Source organism: Callospermophilus lateralis, chromosome 10, assembly GCF_048772815.1.
Source record: "Callospermophilus lateralis isolate mCalLat2 chromosome 10, mCalLat2.hap1, whole genome shotgun sequence".
In the NCBI taxonomy this organism is placed as follows: Eukaryota; Metazoa; Chordata; class Mammalia; order Rodentia; family Sciuridae; genus Callospermophilus; species Callospermophilus lateralis.
This window is the reverse complement of record NC_135314.1, coordinates 58167526-58193455: the sequence shown is the minus strand read 5'-3', so window position 1 is coordinate 58193455 and position 25930 is coordinate 58167526. Positions and strand designations below refer to the sequence as shown.

At 36.2% G+C, this 25930-nt stretch overlaps 1 protein-coding gene across 1 annotated transcript; it reads right to left on the bottom strand.

The window, feature by feature from the left end:
• Window positions 1–1330: 1330 nt before the first annotated feature.
• Window positions 1331–25524, bottom strand: Lrrc58 (leucine rich repeat containing 58). The gene is made up of 4 exons (XM_076867708.1): window positions 24934–25524; window positions 11169–11297; window positions 10233–10510; window positions 1331–7266 (listed from the first exon to the last, which is right to left on the bottom strand). The coding sequence occupies exons 1-4, from the start codon at window positions 25431–25433 to the stop codon at window positions 7058–7060; spliced, it is 1116 nt and encodes a 371-aa protein (XP_076723823.1). The 5' UTR covers window positions 25434–25524; the 3' UTR covers window positions 1331–7057.
• Window positions 25525–25930: the final 406 nt, after the last annotated feature.

The following is a 25930-nucleotide window of genomic DNA, read 5'->3' as shown; positions in this document are numbered from 1 at the left end:
AGCACTAAGGGGTTTAAGTAGTGACCTGTTTTCCTTTCAATTGGCCTATCTAAAGTGGTATGTTCTAATCAGCCTTGGGAATATGATCTATGGGTTAGCTCAGTCTGTGCAGAAACATGTGAGTTTGGTTACATTCAGTTTAAGAGGAAGAATATGAGCTCAATTCTGATTTGATAAATGGATACCTTGATCTCTACCTCAATGTTAATTTCTTATCTGATTTCAGATTCAGGGAGTGAGGGGAAAAAGAGAGAAGTCTTTGATTAAGCACACCAACAAATTTCACCAAATCTGTTCCTACCTCAGTGTCACAGGATTAAATAAATTATTAAATATGCTTCATAAATGTAGATAACTACCCAGACGTTTACTCTTATCTGAAGCCCCCCATCAGATCTCAAACTGATTACACCGAGGAGATACACTGCTGACATCATTTCAATGCTGGCAGACCAGTTATAGTGCAATACTAATACTGTTTATGATTTCCAGTCAGGGCATATTAAATAAAAGCAGCAGTATTCTATAGTGCAAAGTATTGAAGTAGAAGTCCAGAAGCTTGGATTGAGACTTGGCCACATCTCTCAACTAATTTCAGACTTCTAAGTCTTCTTCTAGCTCTGATCTGGGAAATGCTGATGTATTGCTCATGAAACTAGAAGCAAGTGGTAGGATGGATGGATACATCCAAGTCAAACACACTTCCTGAAAAGTGTTGATTTCTATTTGGTATCTAGAAAGTTATATTAAGCATTGAAGAATAAAATTTCCTTCTAATATTAGTTCTAAGAATGGGTGGGTTAGATAATAGCTTTATGCTCAGGAAAGCTAAGAGATCAGAGTTCATTCTGTGTTTATTCTCATCTCTCCAATTTCTGGATCGTTTTTTGCCAAGAAGCCTTCCTATACCCTAACCAGGGACAGGCTGAGCTTTCTTCATCTCATCAAATTTGAAATATATTTGGTAAAGAATGTGTACTTCCTATCCACTGTTTACCCCAACTCATAATCAACCACAATATTTTCCCATATTCTAGAAAAATGTCAAATATTCTAAGGTCACCATAATAATGGTAATAAAGAACCACCAATATGAATTGTTATAATATCATTGTTACTACTGTATTACTTTGTGTGCAGATTGTGTGATTCTGGACCAATGCAAGATGTAACTGACCCTAGTAAGCAAGATGATCTTGCCAATTTCTTATTCAAACATATATTCCTATCTACTAAGATTGTGAAGGCAAACAGAACTCTAGTAGATAGGACCTGGTCTAATTCATCTTTTATCCTTGCATGTATAATAAAGAATAAGTGCTAACAGATGTTTAATTTATGAATTCATGTATTGAATAAATTCAAAAAACAGATAAGCAATGATATAACAACAGGCAAATATAAACATTATTAGGATTTTAGATTTTTTAAACAGGTAAATGTTTGTTAATTGTTACATTTTTAAAATACAGAACTGGATTCCAACAAAACAATTTAATAAAATAAGGCACAATGTTTAGTAAGGCAAAATTCATACAGAAGATCGAATACATACATTTTTTTATATGTCCTGGGGAGAAGGGGTAGTAGGTAATAGAGTTGAAGTAGATTAGATATTCTTTTTAGAGCATTTACCATTATAAGGTTACATATAAATCTGATAAAGTAAACTATAGCTTACGTTGAGAAAAAAACTTATCATATTGCTGAATTACACTTATTTTACCATTAAGCTTTCATTATCCATATATCTATAAAGATATTCCTAATTCACAAGATTCCAATTACAGAAAATTTAAAAATCAGATCAAAAATAGTAATTTGACCAAAGTAAAAGTCAATACATTTTAGTATCCTCCACTAATACTTGAAGGACCAAACTTTTTATTTATAAAAAGTTAAAAATACTGATTATTCTATAATTTTGTCCCATTATGTTTTTGTTTCTCATAAATTATAAAGAGGGCTCAGAATGCAACAAACCTCAACACAAGTCTGCACGATTGTTGTAAAGTGACTTTGAAGGTTAATATTCTTCCTCAACACCACCTCAATGTTAACCATTTCAATTAGTGAAAGAACTCTCTTAATATAAATAATAAGCAGAATCAACCAATTTAGTAATGTTTTTGCAATACCAGCAATAGCAGTTTGCAATACCAGCAATATCCCAGTTTCTTCCCTTAGATGGAATTCTGAATAAAAAATGTTAACCAATTTATTCACAGCTGAAGAAAGAAGTTCTGGTAAATGCAGATGGTCTTTCTGCCATGGCTTTCTGTATGACAGTATATAAATAACCTTCATTAAACTAATGGATTTTAATATATACTAGATTGAATACTGTCCTTTACATGAATTCTTGAGATTGACAAATGCTAGCTAAAAGTCTAGTAGCACCCAAATCAGTATTACCCTGTGAGAGTTCAATGATGTGTAATGGTTGTTAATGAATTGTTATTTTTTACATTAATTCTTAGTAAATATGAACCAAAAAATAAAAAGCGAATGGAGGTATTTACATGCATAATATTAAAACATACCCCCTTTAAACCTACATAACAACAACAACAACAACAACAAAACAGTGGCAAAATATGCTAGGCCTCACAATAACAATATTTTTATATATTGCTATAAATATGAAGTTGGTTAGAAACCACTGTTACCCTTTGGTGGTACCAGATATATTTTTAAATTAAAATAATATGTAAGAAAATACACTTTTTCACTGATTTTATTTCAGACAACCCTGATGCTTATGGCTTTGACCTCTATAACAGTATACATGATTTCAGTTCCCTCCCCAGAAGCCCTAGAACTCATACCTGGGCATTATTTTAGGTGAAGAAATCTCTCAGGATCAGTCCTTATCTCTCAAGTGAAATACAAATAATCATGAGGCTGTCATAACTTATTAAATGATTAGTTTCCCAAACTTTGGGTCTAGAGTGGAAGATTTAAGGCACATGCTTTCTGACCATAAATCAAGACACTGCTACCTATAAAATTATGATGTTTATAATGAAAATACAAAACAGCATGCTACTAAATTCATTACTATTATATTGTGTTTAGTGCTTAGTACAGAGATACAATGAGGAATCAGAATTATGCATTACAGGGCACGTTGCCTAAAAACCTATACAGCAGCCTTTACCACAGGGTTAACATTCCATACAACTTAAAAATCTCACTATTTTGGACTAAATGGAGAGTGATATACAGATATACATGTATATGTATATTTTTATTTTATTTTTTTCAGGGCTAAGGACTGAACTCAGGGCCTCGCATGGGGAATGGTATTCATGACATAATCATATCTACTTTTAGATGAGAAAGAGCTTATTTAGGTTAAAATTAGGTATTTCTAACTAAATGCTGCTAAACTAATTCTATATACATACTCTAACTAATATAGTTTTGTCTACAGGGGTTATATGAGGTTTAGAAATAATAACCACTGTTTAAATACATAAATAGCTGCTGCTAAAATGCTTTAGAAGATCAAACTTTATTTGCACTATTTACTTAGTGTTGTTTTTTTTAAAAAAAAAAAAAAAAAAACACATAGTGAAAAGGTAAATATCAATCAGGGCTACCTGCCGTACCACAAATTTCAGGCTAATGAGGTACTACCTTCTCTTTGTGAAGAGCAAGGTTGACTGGAAGAAAATCCTATTACTTGCGGGCCCTCAGTTATGGCGGGATGTGAACCATCTCCCAAGTCCAAGACATTAAATAAATTTAGTAATAAAGGCTTTTAGATGGTAGTCAATAAGCTACTTAGTGACTTAATTTAAAAACAATTCACTATTACTCTAAAGAGCTTTCTTGGCTCAGAGATATTCCTGGGTGTCTGGTGACTTCTCTGTCCCTATACTTTGTTGCTTTTAAAGATTTCTTTACCACTCCAGCAATAAACTTGATATTTACAATGTCTGGTAAAATTGGTCTGCTGTATTATACTGCACCATTATGAACTGCCTTTTTTATTGACATAAACACAAAACTTTCTCACATTTGAGGTACAATTATAATGCAAATCTTTAGAATTTTTTTAACTTAAAATTTTAGTATCAAGAATTTTAGGACAAGCGATTCCTTCAGCACACATTTAGAAATAAAATATGAACAGTCACCTCTAGATCTATCTCTACTACTCATATACAGGGAATATTGAGAATTCTGACCACAGGTCCTTATGTCAGTCAATCCCTGGCAACATGGAATCAATATCATATTAGTGAATCTTCCTATTTCCTAAAGTCCTATTCTGCCTCAGTTTGGTGAGGCTGATACACTGGATTCTAGGAATAAGTTGAGAATATATAATGTACCCAATTCCAATTTTGAATATTAGCACTGAAGAATTCCACTCAACATATATTAATGTTCTGCTTAAGTAGTTTTGTTCACTAAAATCATCCAAGTGGAGCAATATCTAAACCTAATTTGATTATGAAAACTACTTTGTTGTTTTTTCACATCATTTAAAAAAATCCTCAAAATTCATTAACAATAGTTAAACAGAAACATGGAACTTAGCAACTAACAAGTAAGACTAACATTTTAAATACAAAGTCTGCTACATGACTTGGGAGCTGTTTATATTGTTTTAGATGATCAACTCCCTGTATCTCATTTTCTGGTTAATTTCTATTATTTATTTTAAAAGGAAAGGAAAAATAGTGAAAAAGAAGAAAATCTTAGAAACTATCAGCAGCTCTTATAAAGGCTAAGGTCAAAGATTTGGGAGAAAAAAAAAAACAACAACAAAAGGAAAACTAATGCTAAAATGTAGATTTACTTAAAAGTTACCAAAGACAGTAGCGCACCGATCAAAGATTTTTCAGCTGTACATGTAAAGAACCCTAACAAAGATTTTGTTGAAAGAACACTGTGGTATTCATCTCCATTATATGGCACAGGCTAGAAACTGTCTCTGGTTGGAGTAGTTTATATCTGTAAAAGATCAAGCAATGTACCTTTATTCTAGGAAGCCTGGGAAGGTTAAATGCTATATTTACATGCTTATTTAATTCTTAGAAGATCAACTAAGCTGTTAACTTATGTCAAAGCTAATAGTCAATTAAGAAGTAAACAGAGGCATTTAAGCCAGAAAAATTTGGTCCTACCAATCTAAATCAGTTAGTTACAAAACATTTTAGGTTTGTCATTTAGGCACAGCCTAAGTCATTTTTACTTTTCATAATCTTGCTGTCTGCAGCTCGCTGTGGCTCATTTTAGAAGTAAGCAAAAACTTTATATTTTATAATTACTCACATACTACTTCAATAGACAGTAGAAACATATTAAATCACTTCTATACACATAAAAAAATTCTGAGTTAAAAAGAAAATAAGAATCTTACTACATTTTAACAGGGTAAAGGTAAAGGGATCTCTATAGCAGCGTTTCACAACTGCAGTCATGAAACTTTCATGACGTTTCATGAATAAACACACAAACACACAAACCCTAAATTATCCTATACTATACTTTCTTCTAAAGTAAAAAATAATACATATGAAAAAAAACCTAACATACATATATATTATACAATAATCAGCTTTTAAGAAATGATGTGCCCAGTCATAAATGCTAGAAGTCAGAGAGGCTCTAAGGTAATCTGCCTATGTAGCACTGTATATTTAACGTTTGCCAACTAGCCATCATTTTATCATAGATTGGTTAGCTAATTATGATGAAAGTGTTGTGTATTCTGTAATATCGATTTATAATATTAGTTTATAAAACACTTAATTAATAAAAATTTGGTAATTTTTGAAACTATTTTTCTCCTATACTTCAAGGATACATTTTAAATTTATCATCAACTCCCTGTATCTCATCTTCTGTTCCCCCGCCCCATTCTATCAGTATTTTATTTTCAAAAAATTATTCCATGGATAACTAGTTTGGGTATTCTATTGTGTATGAACACAATGACTCCTGCTCCTAACTTTATTTGCCTTATTGCCATGTTTTTCTAGTTTTATTCATTTTTCTTTAAAATGCAGAGAAAGTTGCAGCTTTAGTACACTACACAAAGGAGTCACATTTGACTGTTAAAATTTCCCCCCTATTCATTCAAGATACAAAGAAGCTTTCTTGACTTACATCTTTTCCAGCTTTTTATTAAAAGTATTATTCTGTCTGATAAGGAATAAACTGATCAAGATGGTAGCTTCCCATTAACTATAAAAAGTGATTTGCTTACAAGGGACCACTGCACACTGAAAAAAATTATAAATAATAAAAAAAGTTACGGTGGCCATGAGCTCAGCTGTTAGGTATACAGTTTTTACATAGTTCTGTTAAAGCATATTTTAAAGTGTCTTGCATAGTACATTGGGTTATAGGCTGCTCTGGCATTATTTCTTGAGTAAGTTTCCATATTCTTGCTAGGATTAAGGCACTATAACAAGTCATTGCTAAACTATATAAAGTTAATAACAATCATACAAAACAAAGAAGAAGAAATGAAAAGTTATCCCACTTACAAGTTATACCCCTTACTTTACAGTTAGTTGGTCAGAAAAGTTTAGGTCCTATGTAACCATCTGTGAGCTTATATGAATAGGTCTGCAATCTACACAGACAAAATAAGCAAAGAGCTAACCTTGTTTGTTGTATGGTGTTCAGCCTAGACCCAAGGATAACCCTGGTAATAATTATAGCTTTGATAATTTCTTACTTTTTTTAATCTCACCTGCCACAAGTTTCACTATTCATGGCCTTATTATACCACTGCTCTTCAAAATATACGATTCTACTACGTGATTCATGCAAAACTTGTGAAATTGCACAACAATTAGCCAAATTTGAATCTGCCATTCGGATTATATTCAAATTATATTCAAAGATTCCAAACATGGAATTGAACTTATTCCTGCTGAATGGGTAGATGAACATAAAATCTTTCACATCATCTCAGATTCTTTCATGGACATTCAAGATGAAGATAGTCAACTTCTAGCTCTATTTTCTTTTCTAATCATCTTTGCTCATTTTTTTTTTAAAAGTATTTCATAACATCCTGTATTTCTGTTCAGCCAAGAAGAACTTTCTGCATTCTGTGTGCAGCAACACTAGCTTCGTCTTCTGAGTCAGATTCACTCTGGGAAGTGGAGCTGTGAGAGGCAGAACTGCAGGGTGAAGAGCATTCTGGCGAACATAAGTAGTGCATCAGTGGGAGGCGATACTTCCCACAGAAATCCACAAATTTAATTTGTCTGACACAGCAGTCAAAGTAGACTCCTAGAGAAAAGGAATACACAGTAATCATTACAAAGCAAAGAGCCACAGTTTGATATTTTTTTCCCAGAATTCTGAAGAACTGTCACATACTTTTCTCTTTTATGAACTGGTGCTGAGGATTGAACCCGGTGCTTCACACATGCTAGGTAAGTACTGTACCACTGAGCTACAACCCCAAGCCTCTCTTATGAATCTTAAACAGAATTAGTAGTCACTTTTATAGCACTACATATAGAAATACTGGAGGGTCTTAGGGGTGGAAATTTGGCTGCAAGAGGCCAGGAAATTTATCTTCAGGAAGTGGGTTATTAAGGACACTTAGCATCTTTTCTGTGAGTGACTTGGTGTCAGTGGCTGATGGAGATTACAGGATACCTTAAGTGCCCTTTTTCCATCCCCCAAGCCACCCCTTTGGCTTTGTCCCACAGGCAGGAGACTAAAGCTAAATAAAAGTCCCCTTTTATAATTCTCTTAAGAATTAGATATGCACAAAATATGCAGTAAGGAGATGGTATTTGGTACTCCTGTTCTTACAATCTGAAAAAGCGAAAGCAAAAGAAACAAAATACCATCTTATATTTACGTGGGCTCTAAGTCTATAGGCTGCAAAGCTGATTCACTGATGATTTCACTTGATTCTCACACAATTACTAGCAGGCAGCTCTTTTGGTTCCTAATTTAGTGCTCCTGAACTATAGTTCTTCAATAGGCAGAAATGTAGCCAGTGCAGAAGGAAAAAGGTTTACATGCCTCTGGGTTTCAGTTGATCCTTAAAAAGATACTGCACATCTCTGACATACCAAGGCTGTCCAACAATTGCAGTAAAACCGGAATATCTAGAAATTTGGGTTCACTGCCTTTCTGGAGAGGAATTTCAACTTTTACACTCTAACTTAAGTTTCCCAGCTACTGTGTGTTTGTCACAGAAGAGATCAAAATAAAAACATGTATCCAAGAAACAACAATGATTTCTAAATGATTTAGAAAAACAGAAACATTCAATAACTGGTTAGTCAGTAAACTAATAATAAATCCCTAAAAATGTGTTTGCAACCCAACAATAATAGAATAAAATAAAGCATTATGGAGTTACTATAAGCTAAAACAATACAATATTTTGTTATTTGTCAGTCACATACAAAAGGAAAATCTCTCACAGAATATAAAAATATAAAATTATTTTAAATTCATAATTCAATAATGAATCTGAGGGGGGAAATATCTAATAGTTCATTTTACATATTATCTCAAATTTTAAAATGGTAATTTTTAAAGCATTCCTAAAATAAATAGCACTTCAGTGTACTAAAAAAGTTAACAGAAACCATTTAAGAGAGAAAAGAAGTTCATTTCCAGAAAAGGATGACTCAAAGCAGACTAGATTTAGACCATGAGGCATGGAGGCCTTTTGTGAATTCCGTCCTGTGTCCTTAGCCATTGTAAAGCCAATTCATGAAAGAGAAGCCAGAGAGGTTTATGCACTTTTCCCAAGACACAGAACTGCAACCTCTACTTCTAAGAGTGAATGGCCAGAAATGGCCTAACGTGTGGTCTGTCTTGTCTTTTATAAACCCAATGTGTGGTCTGTCTTGTCTTTTATAAACCCAATGTATCTTTTTTTTTCTTTTATAGCAATCTTTGAGTAACTTAATAATCTTCTCATTTTTTAAAATATTATAACAGTTTCAAGACAAGAGGAGACTTTCAGGGAAAATCTCACCTGATTTTTGACCATTGTTATGCAACATTTCTCCAGTACTTAATTAAATATTTCTATGACCCTATTAAAAAGGAATTTTTAAAAAAGGAACTTTTATAAGGAAGCCAAAATAAAATGATCCACTATCAGTCACCAATTTCTACCCACACAATCTGGCAATTCAGGTCTTTTTCAACCTGGTCTTAATGAATCTTTTCATTCTTGTTTCTCATTACTGCCCTAACTGAACATGTGAGCCAACTGCCATTCATCTAACACTCTGCCCCATACTGTTCTGTCTCCACTTCACTTTCTCCATATGAAAATTTCCTATCCTCAATCTTACCCTATTAAAATCTAACTACTGTCAAGAATTATCTTCTCATTCCCAGATCTAATCAAATACACTCCCCCTCCTTTAATTCCTAGTGGCATTCTGAATTCTTTGAGATACCTTAGACTGCTCTGCATTTTATCATTTGTTTAATTCCATCCAAATCCTCTATGAATTTGAAAGAATAAATTTTAAAGAATTAAAATTCATAATATAAAGTTCTATGGTACTATATTGAAACTGACATGCATTTGGCCCATTCTCATAATTCCTGAATCACACTCTTTTTAAGGTTATATGATACAAAGAATGGTAAGCCTAAGAAAGTGTCCTTCAAATAAAATAAATGATGTACAAACATTTTAGAAATACTTTTTAAACAATAAGGACTATTTACACTTCCTTTGTGTTTCCTTTCCTTTTATCATCTTACTTTTTATTATCTTATGATAATAAAGCCTCATAAGACTGAGACTGCCTGGGTATTTTACTTATGGTGAATCCAAAAATATTATGGAAAGAATTTAGAAAAGAAAGAGCTGGACAGAGTGGCACATGCCTGTAGTCCCAGAGATTTGGGAGGGAGTACAAGTTCAAGGCCAGCCTAAACAAATTGGTGAGATCCTGTTTTAAAATAAAAAAATAAAAAGGACTAGGATGTAGCTCAGTGGTAACATGCCCTGGGTTTAATGCCCAATACCAAAACAAGAAAAAGAAAAAAAGGGGGTGGGAGGAGAGAGAAAGAGAAAGAAAGAAAGAGAGAGAGAAATCCTCAAAAGGTGAAATGTCTTAACTTTAAAAGGATGAAAGAAAAAAAAAACTATCTTTCTCTGAAAAAAGTCTTGGCTAATTAAAACAACATTTAGATCAAATTTTAAAAATAGCTAAATGAGTAGGAAACACTAACACTGTAACTAACACTATTTTACTTACCTCCACACTTTGGGTTTGGGCAATTGCTGGCTAAACTTAAGTATCTAAGAAGATTCCCCGGAAGATCATAAGGAGTGTAGGAAATGTTCCGGATCTTAATGGTCCGTGCAGCTAATTCCAGGAGAGTTGGAGGGTCATATGTTAAATCTCTGACAAAACGAACAACCAATGGATTTCCTCGTAAACTCAACTCTTCCAAATGAATAAGGTTGAGGATCTCTCGAGGCAGGTATGTCAGCAAGTTATTGTGGAGACTGAGGGAACGAAGTGAATGCAGCCTAGAATGAATGCAGTACAAAATCAATGGCAGTGGGTAACATAAGCTGAGTTTATATATGTGCATGCATGTATATATGTATTTATGCATACAGAGCCTGACTTCCTGAAAAAAATGAGCAACTCAGGTTAATGGAAATAAAATTAAAAGATGCTGAAACTAGATGGAGTACAGACTTATAAATGTCATATAGACTTTTGCCCCTGGAATCTTAGCTTAGAATACTTAAGAGTATTTTATGTGTAATATTATTTTTAAAGATTCCAATACCTAAAAAGGGAAAGATTTCAGATGCAATAAAAATGAAGATCCCCTACATTATAAAGCCTCATAAGAAGTGTAGAATAAGAATGTTTCATATCAAATATAAATTCACTAGAAATCCCATAAAACCTAGGGAAACCTATGTCAAATTAATATACTATTTTTTGATTACATAAAACAAGCTGAACAAATACTGTGAGGAATAAACTAGAGCATTTAAAAGTAAAATTAAAAATAACCCAACTCACAGTAAATCCCAGAGCCATAATTATCATATTAGTTGCTTTGAGAATATCTAATTCTTATCTGTCTGTAAAACATGTGAGTTAATGCAAGACAACAATTTCTATGCATGGATGTATGTGTATATACATAAATTGCCTGAAACTACTCACTGTGAAAGCTGAGGAGGCACACTTTGGATTTTGTTGTCACATAATACCAAGTAAGTCAGAGAAGGCAAATTTGCTAATTCTGGTGGGATTTCTTTGATGAAGTTTCCTCCAAGATATAAACACTCTAAACTGCAAAAGAAAATGAACAAAAACAAAAAAGTAAATAAATATAACTTAGACAAAGAACTCCATTGTCTCTACTACAATGAGCTCATTTGATCTGTTCAGCAAATGTTTTACTTAGGATTTGTTATATGCTACCCATACTCTAGAGAAATAATGAAAGCTTCAGGGAGCTTAGATCGTAACTAAGGAGACATGACACACCAATGTTAGACAATAGCATTATCAAACACAAAACAGGTCCAAAAATAGGGATCACACAATTAAAATATCAAAATAAGGAGAACAACTCACAAATTAGAGAGGAGCTGAAAAGAGATAGAATAAAATAAAACCACAATAGTACTAATTAGAAAAACTTCCCCAAAGTACTACAATGTGGGATGGGCTATGAATTCAGTCCATTTAGATGGGAAGAAAGAGGAAGCTTCAAGGTGAAGAAGAGAACTTTTAAAGTTCAATGAGTACACTGTTTTAGGGAAGAGGAAAATTCTTCTTGAGAAATCCACAGACAAGATTGATCCCATTGTAGTATGCTTGGGTTAATGTAGTAGCAAGCAAGAGGAAAACCATTAGCCTTTTTTTTTTTTTAAGTAGAAAAATATATCTGAAGCCTCTATATTTCTTATTTGCTCTTATTATAACAAGTACATTATCAGAGGCTGACTAAATTATATGTAAAGCTGACCATTACCATGAAGTTAAAGTTCAATATAATTATCCTATTTACTAGAAAATAAATTAATATTTCGAACACAGCATGTATTGCACCACAATACAATACTATTCTCTAATGACTATAGAAAGTCTGCAAAATCCAAAAGGTTTTCTGCAGGAGGTGGCAGAATTAGTTCTTAAAATATATATGGAAATAAACAAACATATACACACATGTCTTTTCTTTTACTGTTACTTTTGTCTTCTGTTAAATCTGCTAACTCAGAAGAACTAACATTCTTTCAAAATATCTTTAAAAATGGGAGAAAATAGCCAGCTTAGCAATTACTCAAACTTCTATGTTAAGAATTACCTGGAGGGGCTGGGATTGTGGCTCAGTGGTAGATTGCTCACCTAGCATGCATGAGGCACTGGGTTCGATCCTCAGCACCACATAAACGTAAAATAAAGATACTGTGTCTACCTAAAACTAAAAAATAAATATTAAAAAAAAAAGAAATTACTTGGAATACTTTCAAAGCTACAAAATCCTGGCCCCATCCAGATGCACTGAATTTGAGTTCTAGGGGAGGGGCCTGAAAAAGGGTAGGTTTTAGAATATAAGGTATAATTTTAACAGATAAAGCCAACTTGCCCTCTAGAGCTATCATTCTCTACATATCCACAATCAGCATCTGAGAGTACTCCTTACTTAACCCATTACTTTGCCAACACTTAGGATCATCACTGACTTTAATTTTTAAAACAGATATCTGATGGTGTGGAAAATGGCATCATTCTGTGCTTTTAATTTGCAGATCTGCCATTCCCTAATTATTAGTGAAGTTTAGTATCTTTTTTATGTTTTGGGCCAAATGTGATTCTTGGGAGAATTTCCTGTTCATCTCATTTTCCCATTTTTCTCATGGGTTAGATGACTTTTACTCATTAATTTGTTGGGAGCTTTGTTGTTGTCAAATATATGTTCTATGCAACTTTGTTCCTTTATGGCCTATAGCATGATCTATTTTTATTCTTGTTTTATATGTACTAAAAGAATGTGTGCCAATCTTATACACTGAGAAACTCAAGTTTCTTTTGGTTTCTCTTACTACTTTGCCTTCTTACTGGTTTTCTCTCCTACCATAACTATGGTTTTTCTTCTTTCCTTCAGAATTGCCAATTTTTGCTCTTTTCCTTCAATATAGAAGTTATATTGCAGATACATTCAAGTTCCTGCCTTCCAAAACTTCTGTTGAAGTTCTTTAATTCACATGAAACATTTCTCTTTGTTCCTTTAAATTCACTAGAAGTGGTTCAGGAGGAGCACTGTGGGGCAGGAATGGAAGCAGAGGTGTGACTGGAGTCTGATGCAGCAGTTTGGAGAAGCTACATTGCCTGGAATCTTTTTCTATCCTTTGAACTGACTGGTGAATCTGTATTTTAAATGTAATTCTTAAAAACAGGGTACGATTTGATTGTTCTATGCGTTTTTTTCCCCTTCACTCTGCCCTTTGCTGTGGACATCATTTCCTTTGTTCACTGCTCCCTGCTATTTTACCCTGCAGTAGGTGCTATTTCTATTTTAATACCCCCAATTTTGTTACCCCTTCAATTTCCTTTGCATGCTCTCATTCCTAAACATATCCTTGTGCCATTCTCTGATCTTCTCTTTGTATCATTTTCTAGATTTAGTTTACCTTGATTTTCTACCGTTTTACTGATTTTTAAATAAATTTATTATGAATCAATATACAGATTTATCAACATCTTTTACCAATTTCTTTGTTCATCATTATTTTTGGTACATCGTTTAAAATTCAATTTTCCTTCGGAAGTTCCTTCAGCAAAGACTCATGGTTTAGTCTTTGAATATTCTGATATATTTATTTTTGGTATCAGGAATTAAATCCAGGGGCACTTAAAAACAAAGGTACATTCCAAGCCCTTTTTATTTTGAAATAGTGTCTCACTAAGTTGCTTAGGGCCTTGCTAGGTTGTTGAAGCTGGCTTTGAACTTGAGACCCTCCTGCCTCAGCCTCCTGAGCTTCTGGGATTACAGGCATGTGCCATTGCTCCTGACTCTGATGTCTTTATTCTGCCCTTCACTCTTGAGTAATAAGTTAATTGGACATAAAATTCTAGGTTAGCAGTTACTTCTTAGCATTTGGAAAATACTGCTCCATTATCTAATTACAGTCAATATCACTACTGTTCCTTTGTAGGGGGTCTGCTTCACCCCTCCCTCAGTGCTCTGAGTATTTTTTCCACTATCTTAAGTTTTATTATAAGGTGTCAAAATATCAGTTTAGAGAGTTAGCTTTATTTAATTGTGGGAAACTTCAGTCACTATTTCAACCCTCGTTGTCTTTCATTCTTTTTATTCTTCCCCCTAGAATTGCTCTTGGTAGTATGAACTTCAGGATCTATCCTTCATTCTGTTTCGTTTAAGCCTTTCATTTTTTATCTTACTGTGCTGCATTTCAGAAGAATGCCTTAGCAAGCCCTTGGCTTTTGGACTCATTCTTTGGTGGAGTCCACGCCATGTAGCCCATTTAGTAAGTTCATAGTCAAGTCCCCTTTATCCTTGAGGAATATATTCCAAGACTCTCAGTGGATGCCTGAAACCAGGGATAGTACTGAACCCTATAATTTATTGCCTTTTCCTTCTTAACTGAGCACTTATGGTGCTCTGTGGTTTGATATTTGACAGAAAACTACCACAAATTTTTTTTCCTTCTTTATAACTGCACAGCTAGATTTGTTCTTACCACAGATTTTAGCAACTGAAGCATACAATGTTTTTCTCTTCTAAGTAAAGAACTTAAACCTTTTAATTTAAAGAAAGCACTTTATGGATTTTCTTTAACGTATTTGAATTTCCTGCATCATTATTCTTGTACTTTGTGGCCATTATTAAATAAGGGCCACTGAACATAAGCATGCTACTTAGATAATTGATCTGATAACCAAGGCAGTTACTATGTGCCTAAGAGGCAGGGCATAGAGTATATAAGTGTGACAAAGGGATAAGTCACATATAGGGTAGGACTCTATAAGATTTCATCATGCTACTCAGAATGCAGTACAATTTAAAACTTATAAAACTGTTTATTTCTGGAACTTCCCATTTAATATTTTGACTGCAGTTAACCAGGAAAGCAAAATCACAAATGGGGTGGAGGGGTATTATATATATTTTTTCATTTCTAGGAACTGGAGCTTTTGTAATTGTCAGTTTTAAAACTTCGTATTCTTTTGTTTTCACTGATGAAGTTATTTTCCTTGATCTCTCTAAACTTAGAAAACTATTTTTAAATCCTTTACTGACAGACTTATTAGATACTTTGTCAGGTATAATTTCTTCCATTCATTGAATTTCTTTTCTGTTTTTCATAATCTCAGCCTTCTGTGATGTGTGGAGATTCAGACAACCAACTTGAATCTGAAGTTTTTTTTTTTCTTAAATAAATGAATCATCCCCCGCCCCCAATTTCTGATAATGTAAAACTTTTCAAGACTATATTCTTCCCTAGACTCATAATACTAAGAAAAAGTAAGCAGACAAGTAATTTTGATATGCTACTTTTTTTTCTGTTTCAAAGATTACCTTGGGGGGTCTGGGGATGTGGCTCAAGCAGTAGCACGCTCACCTGGCATGCGCGGGGCACTGGGTTCGATCCTCAGCACCACATAAAAAAATAAATAAATAAAAGATGTTGTGTCCACCGAAAACTAAAACTAATATTGAAAAAAAAAAAAAAGATTACCTTGTAGCAAAAATCAACTATCTGGTTACAAGATTGGATTTTACCTCATATAAGTCCTAAATACTGGTGGTGGTGGGGAGGATCTTGGGCAGAGTATTTTGATCCTGTCCCATATGGTGTAAGTTAATATTCAAATACTCAGAAATCCCTATTTTTCAATAAGGAGAACTACTTAAATAGAATAGAATATTTGGAATTCAAATAAATGAAACTACCCTGGAAAAGAAACTATTTTAATGAGAGGACTACTGGGGGAAAAGTTTGGCAAACTTGATCTAGTGGGGGAAAAAAGTGAAGAAAGAGAAGAGTGAGTCCGAGGGCAAGTACAAACACCGTCCTATTTGCTTAGCTTAGTGTTATTTTCAGAATGCCTGCACCCTCTCATAATTCACAATGAAACAAACCCTAACCCTTAATGCAATGTTATTTGAAAGTGATGTTTTTCTGGAGGTAATTAGGATTAGATGAAGTCATTAAGGTACAGCCCTCATGAATTGGACTAATGCCCACATAAGAGTCCTTAGAGAACATGCTTCCTTTCTCTGTCTTATGAAGACACAGCAAGAAATCTGACATTTATGAACCAGGAAGAAGGCCTTGAACAGACAATCTGCCACCAGCTCTATACTGGACTTCCTAGCCTCCAAAACTGTGAGAAATAAATTTCTGTTATTTATAAGTCACTCTGTTTATGGTATTTTATTTAGCAGCCTGAAGTTACTAAAATAGTCAATAACTAAGAGAAATTAGTCTTTAGTGGTCAGTAACTACTCAATGTCTTCTCTCAATGGGAGATATTCATTGAGAGAAGACATGTCTCACTGGGAGTGGGCAGGGCATGTACTCAGTCAGAATGGATGCCAAACACTAGTAGTTACTGTGACTTTTGGCAGGGAAAGATCTGAAGTTCTAAAATATAACCAAACCCATGATTTTGAAATGATGTACTGTAAATTCTCTTTCGAAATTCATGGGTATCATTAATCAGATTACACAACCAGTATACTAAACTTATGGACTTCTCACTTTCAAATTCAAATAATTTCCAAAGTTCTATGGACTTGAAATCTTTCAATAATTTATGGGAACTAATAGCAGCACAATTCACAATTGCTAGACTGTGGAACCAACCCAGATGCCCTTCAATAGATGAATGGATTAAAAAAAATGTGGAATCTATACACCATGGAGTATTATGCAGCACTAAAAAATGACAAAATCATGGAATTTGCAGGGAAATGGATGGTACTAGAGCAGATTATGCTAAGTGAAGCTAGGCAATCCCTAAAAAACAAATGCCAAATGTCTTCTTTGATATAATGAGAGCAACTAAGAACAGAGCAGGGAGGAAGAGCAGGAGGATAAGATTAACATTAAACAGAGATATGAGATGGGAGGGAAAGGGAGAGAAAAGGGAAATTGCATGGAAATGGAAGGAGACCCTCATTGTTATACAAAATTACATATAAGAGATTGTGAGGGGAATTGGAAAATAAACAAGGAGAGAAATGAATTACAGTAGATGGGGTAGAGAGAGAAGATGGGAGGGGAGGGGAGGGGGGATAGCTGAGGATAGAAAAGGTAGCAGAATACAACAGTCACTAATATGGCATTATGTAAAAATGTGGATGTGTAACCGATGTGATTCTGCAATCTGTATTTGGGATAAAAATGGGAGTTCATAACCCACTTGAATCTAATGTATGAAATATGATATGTCAAGAGCTCTGTAAGGTTTTGAACAACCAATTTAAAAAAAAAAGAAAAAAAATAATTTATGGGAACTAAATTTCTAAAGCATGTTTCCCTAATATACCTTTTCATAGTTAGAAAGTAAATTATTACTGAATTTAAAGCAAAATTATAGTGTTATGTTCGTAATACTGTGCCTCTGGTTAATTAGAGTTAGCATAAATTTATTCGTTTATTGTCTGACAGAAAATAGGAAAAAATTATTCACTAAATTTATGAAATGAATTCTTCTTTTCCTTTCTGTTTAGCATTAACAGATCAATCTTAAATTTAGTTCTTGAAAAGTTTTTTACCTTTCCAATCCTTAGAAATGGGTGCCTTTTCTCTTATAAAGGACCAATGACCCACTGAAAAAATAATAGGCCCCACAGCACCAATCAACTTTAACCACAAGTATAAGAAGGAAATGCTTTTTGCTTCTCCACCCCCCAAAAAATGACATTAAGTACAATAAAAATACAATTAGTTCCACAGTTGGTTAAAGGAAGATGAGACAGGAATACACCAAGAGGCAAAAGACAAGTAACAGAAATACAGAAAGGTAAGAATCATACAATTTCTTAAATACTTTTCTTGAAATAGCATCCCTATATTAAATAATTAACTTTCAAATACGATCACTTCCCATAGGATTTTAAAGTTCATTGTACATTCAAAAGTAGACACAGGGATAGAGGTATCATTTCTTAGTGCTTGCTCCAAATTAAGAAAGAAGTCAGAGGGAAACAAAGTCACAAATTCAATACGTGAGACTAAACTTTACCAGGTTCTATTTATCATCTAATCAAGTCACTTGTCTCTTTTCTAAGACATGTGCCTGTTGTACACTAGCTTCAAAACATTCTATGGCATTAATTTCTAGCTTTTGTTTTGTCACAATTATCTTCTAAAACCACATCAAACAAATGGTGAAAGAAGGGTCACAAACAGAAAAAATATATTACTTAAGAAAAGACTAGGGGAAAGTTCCAATGAAACTCACTTGGCTCAAACCTTCTCTCCAAATATCTAGCATCCTGGATGCCAAAAGCCCTGAAGCTTTCATTTACTTAAATGAAGTCTATTTCCCAGTGAGTAATAAATTATTAAGCCTTTCCTCAGTCAATGCCTAAGCTGAAAGGAATAAAAGGTAAGAGTTCAGAAGAAGAAATAAATTAAAACACAAATTATACCTATTTTGTCAGCATTATAAATCAAAAAAGTTTGCCCACGTAAAAGCAAACAAGTTATACTTATTTGCTGAATCTACATTTTGATAGAATCTGTATCTATAACCTTATAGTTCACACTCATAGCCAAATTTATTCCAGGAAAATGAAGTTAATCATAAAAATAAATAAGATTTTTAATACCTACTTATGTTATACTTTGAAAGTGATCTTTCAGAAATCTTTTTTCCCCTAATATTTTGCCACTTGGGAAAAGGATCATCAAGGTATAAAAATACATACCTCTGAAGAGGTCAATGATACCAGCTAAACCAATAATATTTGTTACTCCTTTGTGGAATAATTAAGGGTGGGGAAAGGTAAAGTTTTGAAGGATTTTACAGTTCCATAACTTTTAAACTGTTCTTAGAACAGAATCTTCTTAATGTGCCAAAATACTAGATTTGGCTCAAAGGCAGCATGGCATAGCTCATGACTAGCATGTGTGAGGGTCTGAGTTCTATCTCTGCAACACACAAAAACATGCAAGCAGCATGGCATAGGATACAATAATCAGGGTTACCAATGAGGCCTAGAGAATCCATACATATTCTGAAAGAAGATAGTGTTCTGGATAACCACCTTAGTTTAATTGACTGAACCTATACCTCTACATTTCTGAAGCTTTAATGCATTATTTTAATAGTGGTAGTTAGTCTTTGAGGGTTGAATCATGAACTTTCACTGTCACTATCTGGCTTCAAACAAGTCACTAATGGGGCTTTTCAAGATGGCCGAATAGAGGAAATTGCTTTCCTGGATACTCTGTGGTGTGAAACCAAGAAAGCAGACACCTTCTCAGCAAAGTGGGTGAAAAACAACAACAAAAAGTAGGGGCCGGCATTACTGGAATTTAAAACTGGGCATTCAAAGCAGATTGGGGCCTCTGGAGGTTAGATATAATAAAATAAAGAAGAAATCCTCAGCACTACAGCTGCTACTGCAGCCTCAGCCACAAGCACCAGCCAGAGTGGTCCTTCTGGGAGCCAAGAGGAGGGATAAAGGAATTAGAGAAACAAGCATTTTTAGAGGGCCTGAGGCTGTCTGGGTACAGAGCATTTAGAGATCAAAAACACTGACGAACTAAACTGAAAGGCACACTGCACAACATCCTTCCTTGTATGGGAAAGAAGCCACCATCTCTCCAGGCGGTGTGCAGAGGACAAAGAAAGGAACCATTTTGTTGCTGCCGCGAGGGGTCCTGCAGTTGAGGGAGCTGATTCCTGGCAAATCCACGTCTAACGGGGAAATACAGGCCCAGTAAACACACAGTGCATGAAACAGAGTATGCTAATGTGACCAGGAGAAAATGAAACATGGAGAGAGGTTTACACAGGGGACAACTGCTCCTGGAAACCCATCCGGCTCTACCCCTCCCCCTCCAATCGGGCTGCTTGCAGGACCTGCTGGCAAAGACTCCTCTAGTGGGGGTTTTTGGAAGAGTGGGAGAGACTGAATTTGGAGAAAGAACCCAAGACCCAGGAAATGTGGGGCCCACAGGTAACACGTAGGGGATAAGAATTGGCTCCTCCACCACACAAGTGGTCAGCAAAGAGCCTGGAGCCCACCTAAGCCTAAACCCTGCTTGTAGGACGACTACCTCTCTCACTCCAGCAATCCAGAGTGTGGAGCTTCACACTACACAGGACCCCACCTAAAATGCTGAGAAGAGAAACAGAATCTTTTGAACTCCACCAGAAATTCTTTAACTTTTCATGGAGATATTTTTTCCTCTTTTTTTCTTTCTTTTTTCTTTTCTCTGCTTAATTGTAACCTTATTGATGCATGGATATACATACTCATATTTGTTTTTTTTCCCCCTCATTACTAGCATTTTTGAAGCCAGCTATTTTTCATGGATGAGTTTTTTGAGGATTAGGATGTTTGATTTGCATGTTTTAGTTGTTTTGTGCTATTTTATTTTTATTTTAAATTTTTTAAAATTTTTACTTATTTTTCTCTTACCTGTTTCCTGATTCTTTCTCTTCTGCTAATAGCCAATCTCTATTCTCTTGTACTCTTCCTTCAATTTTTTTTACTTCTATTTCTGTCCTCCTTCCTCATAATCACTACATCTATCACTTCTGATTTCTCCCTGTCCACCATTTGAAACTGTAAATCCTTTTACAAACTTGCTGTTTTATTGCAGGCAATAACTGATCATAACATTTATTTATTGTGATAATTAACACTGTAGACATCATAATAGGAAATACTTATTTTGTGCTGTTTATTGTTTGCATTGGTTGTTGTTATTATTTGTCTCCACCTAAACAGTGAGGTACTAAAAACTTTGGGGACATTGTAAGTCCACAGGGTATATACTACTGCCTCAGATCCATGCTGTTAAATGTGTAGACACACAAATAACATGAAAAAGCAAGGAAACAAATCGTCCCAAACAAACCAAGATACTCCAATAACAGAATCCATTGATACCACAGTGGAAAAAATGTCAGAGAAGGGGTTTAGAAAAAGTAGATCAAGGACCTAGGCGTTAGACCAGAGACTGTGCGCCTACTAGAAGAAAAAGCTGACCCAAATCTCCATCATGTGGGCTTAGGAACCAAAGTCCTCAACAAGTCTCCAAAAGTGCAAGAAGTAAAATAAAAAAATCAATGGGATGGTATCAAACTAAAAAGCTTCTTCACAGCAAAGGAAACAATCAAGAACATGAAGAGAGAGCCTAGAGAAAGGGAGAAACTCTTTGCCACTGCACCTCAAATAGAGCATTCATCTCCAAGACATATAAAGAACTCAAAAAACTTAACACCAAAAAAATAAATAACCCCCAATCAATAAGTGGGCAAAGGAACTGAACAGACACTTCATAGAAGAACTATGATCTGTCAGGTCAACAGATATATGAAAAAATGTTCAACGCCTTAGCAATTAGAGAAATGCAAATTAAACCTACACTGAGATTTCATCTCACTTCAGTCAGAATGACAATTATCTAAAATACAAGTAATGAGGGCTGGGGTTGTGGCTCAGTGGTAGACCACTTGCCTAACATGTGTGAGGCAGCAGGTTTGATCCTCAGCATCAAATAAAAATGAAGATATAAAAAAAAATACAAGTAATGATAAATGTTGGTGAGGATGTGGGGAAAAGGAACACTTATACATTGCTGGTGGGAATGCAAATTAGTACAACCACTCTGGAAAGCAGTATGGAGATTCCTCAGAAAACTTGGAATAGAACCACCATTTGACCCAGTTATCCCACTCCTCAGGATATACTCAAAGGACTTAAAATTAGGACACTATAGTGACACAGCCACATCAATGCTCATAGCAGCTCTATTCACAACAGCTAAGCTATGGAACCAATCTAGGTGCCCTTCAATAGATGAATGGATAAAGAAAATGTGGTACATATACATAATAAAATATCACTCAGCCATGAAGAAGAATAAAATTATGGCATTTGCCAGTAAATGGATGGAACTTGAGGCTATCATGCTAAGTGAAATAAGCAATCCCCCCAAAATCAAAGGCCTAATGTTCTGATATGCAGATGCTGACTCATAATACGTGGGGATGAAGAGTTGGGGAGGTGGAGAGTGGAGGTTCACCAGATTGAACAGGGGAAATGAGAGAAAGGGAGGATGGGAAAGACAGCAGAATAAATCAGACATAACTTTCCTATGTTTATATATGAATACATGACCAGTGTAACTCCACATCATGTACAACCACAAGAATGGGAACTCGATGTATGTATGCTATGTCAAAATATATTCTACTGGTGTAACTAAAAAGAATTAAGAAAAAAACAAGTAACTACTGTGAAATCTCAGTTTCCTCATCTGTAAAAAGGAAGAAGTGAATCAAATCACTGTCAAGGCTGTTTCTACCTCTAGAGTATATAATTCTACATGGCTCTTTTAGCCTATATTCATCCAGAGTTCACATTTAGAACACAGCCTAAACTTTTGCTGATTTCTGTCAATAAAGAGAAATAAAGCAAACATCTTAAAAATAAAAACACTGACATAAAAAATTCTACACATTTGAGCCAAAGACACAATGACCTAGAGCCACGCATGACACAGTTGTCAGCCCAGAAAATCAGGTCAACCAAGAGAACAACTCGGACCGATTCTCCTTAGTACAGATGTAACAGAACAGAAGTCCAAAGATTGAGTTTCTAGTCCTACTTCGCCATTGCAAGTTTAGAGTCAGAGCACCCAGAGGTCAAATACAGTTCTGCCACTTACTGACCCTGAGTCTTAATTTTTCTGGGATTCAGTTTCTTCCTCAGTTTCTTTATAGGGGAAGTATGTCATCTCATAGAATCATTATATAAGAATTAAAAACATATATTTAAAGCATTTATGACAGGGATTTTTTGCCTATTTCTTTTACTCTGTAATGGAAATAATGCTTGTCCTGGGTTCCTCATAGTATACTGAGAAAATTCAAATGAGAAAGTTGAAATTACACAACACGAAAATTAAAAGGAACCACATCCTATAAATTTTAACCTTTAATTATTTTTCCTTCCCTTCTATTTCTTACCTTCTCTCCTAGCAAACGCTGGTATAGGTTACTTCTCATCCTACTACAAGGATCTCCTAACCAGCCCTCTAAATCTCCTCTTAAGTTTTCAGCCTCTCCCTACTCCACTCTTACACAGCAACAAGACACATGTGCACTCAGAATAAAATCCAAACTTAACATGGCCTTCAAGATAAAAAATGGCTTGAGAGACCTAAATTTATATTTGCCACTTTCTCTCTTGCTTATTTTTCATATTTGGTAGTCACACCCTCCTTATTGCCTCTGGACACCCTCCTTATTGCCTCTGGACTTTCACATGCACTGTGATCCCACCACCCTTACCCCCTAGTTAATTCTTAACTCTTTATTTCAAAGCTCAATTAAAATATCCCTTGCCCAATGACTAAAATAAGCCAGGTCCCTCTGTTATGTTGTCTCAAGGCACTCTGTGCATCTTCATAAAACTCATAACCACTGTAGTTAAATACTGAGGTTTATAGTTAGTTGTTTAATGTCTCTTCTATTAGTCTGCATGTTAGTTCCATAAGGGCAGGATCATGTTCTTCACTGTAATTCACAGCCAGGGATAGTGCCTGACACATGCAAGTACTCAATAAATATCAGCTGAGGAGTAAATGAAGGGTTATCTTATCCAAATGTCGCATTTTGCAGATTAGGAAGCTATGATTAGTATATGTGGAGTGACTTTTGCCTAAGGCTTAAGAACCAAGAGTTCTTACTCCCAGGCAAATGTTCTTCTCAACACACTTAACTCTGAGGTTCCTTCCAGCTCTACCATTCTGTTCTCTGAAAATCCAATAAAGGAGGTGAAAACATTTTACAGATGAAAGATAGTTCATTGCTCTATTTTCTGATTCTGTCCAGGGCACCTTCAGGGCACTTATATTATCGTTTCTCTCCTCCCATTAAATTCAACATACATTTATTAAATAATCTAGCAGGCAAGACAGATAATTTCTGTAAACAAGGAATAATTACATTTAATAAGGTCAATGCAATGGTGAGATGGATGATCTACAGAGAAAGTACAATTTATCAATAATTACTCTTTTCAGGGAGTAGTAAAGAAAGGTATCACAGAAGCTATCCTTGAGATAAGTTCTGAAACCAAATAAGACTTTTCCAACTGAAGAAAACATTCCAGACAAAGGGAACACCACATGTACAGAGGTTCTGCATCCATTAGCACATATTTAGTGTGCGCCTACCAGTGTCAGGACCTACAAGCAACCTTCCCTACATACTGAAAGTGCATGTTTTACTGAACTCTACAAAATCATATTGTTAGGGGTTGCAACAGAAAATAAATGAATAAAAAGGAGCTGGAAATATAGTGACAAGAAGGGTCAGATTGGAGAACTTTGTATGCCACGCTAAAAGGCACGTACTCTGATCTTCAAGCATGGAAAGCCATGGAAGACTTTTGAGCAAGGAAGTGGTAATCTCAGATTTATATTTGTTTATGAGTCCACACAGTTGAGATCACTCCCTAGACCCAAGGAAAACATCAGCAAAACTGCCTCCAAAATCTGCACGGGCCAAACCAAACTCTTGTGACTCTAATCTTATTAGATCCTCACAAGTCGCGGAGATGGCTAAGCAGTACTCACTATCCAACTGTTAGAGCCTGCAAGACGGTTTTTCCACAAATGCCTGGCGCTCAGGCCTGGCGCCACAGGCTCCCAGACCCCGCCCCAGGCCTCCCACCCTCCGACTGGGGCCAGCTCACCTCTGCAAATTCTCGATTTCGGCCGGGATGCTCTGCAACTGGTTGCCGCCCAGGCTGAGGGTCTGCAGCGCACGCAGCTCCAGCAGCGAGGAGGGCACCTCCTGGAAGCAGTTGCCGCTGAGATTGAGCACTTGGAGGCTGTGGCGGAGTGGCGACTCGGCCAAGCCCTTGGGTAGCGCGCCTGACCCGCCAAGCCTGTTGTTTCTTGCCAGCAGCGTGCGCAGGCCGGTCAGCGCAAGCAGTTCTGATCCCAGCGCGGTCAACGCGTTACCGCTCACGTCCAGCAGCTGGAGGTGCTGGAAGCCGCTGCCCAGAGCCCGTGGCAGTGACACCAGACGGTTATGGGGCAGCAGCAGCCGCAGCAACGCCTCTCGAGAGCCGCGCCGCTCCTCGCCGCGCGCCTCCAGCTCCGACTCCAGCGTCTCGGCGGACACACTGAGGCGGGACCAGTTCAGTTCCGCTTCTCCGGCAGTGGCCACCACCGCTCCGGCCTCCTCCATCCGGGCCGCCGGACGGCGCCTGGGTGGCGCCGGCTTCCGCAGAGCGCCGCTCGAGACCCACAGGCCAAGAGCTCGGCGGCGCCCCGGAACCTGAACCCAGCGCTGAGTCGGAAGTGGCGCGGCAGGCGCTAACCCTGCGCGCCCCGGAGGAGTCACGCGACGCGAGGCGTCGGGTGCGCGCGCTGCTCGGGGGCGGGCTAAGCCTCACGTGGCGCGCGGCGTGGACGGTCTACGTCCAGCTGCGGGAGGCCTTGGGCCACCTGAGTGTTCTCTGAGCCTGCCGGGTTTCGGCAGCCGCGGTTTATAACCCCTGGAGTCCAATGACCTATCCAGGACTGCCTCCGTAAACAACCCAAGAACTGCGTATCTGGGCTTGAAGGTTCGCGCGTCACGGTGCGACACCCACTCATTTGTGGGTTTAGAAGTAGGGCACCTAGTCTAGTATTCTGTGAGAATACGGCCTTGACCGCAAACCCCGGGAATTTAAAGTCTGGAGA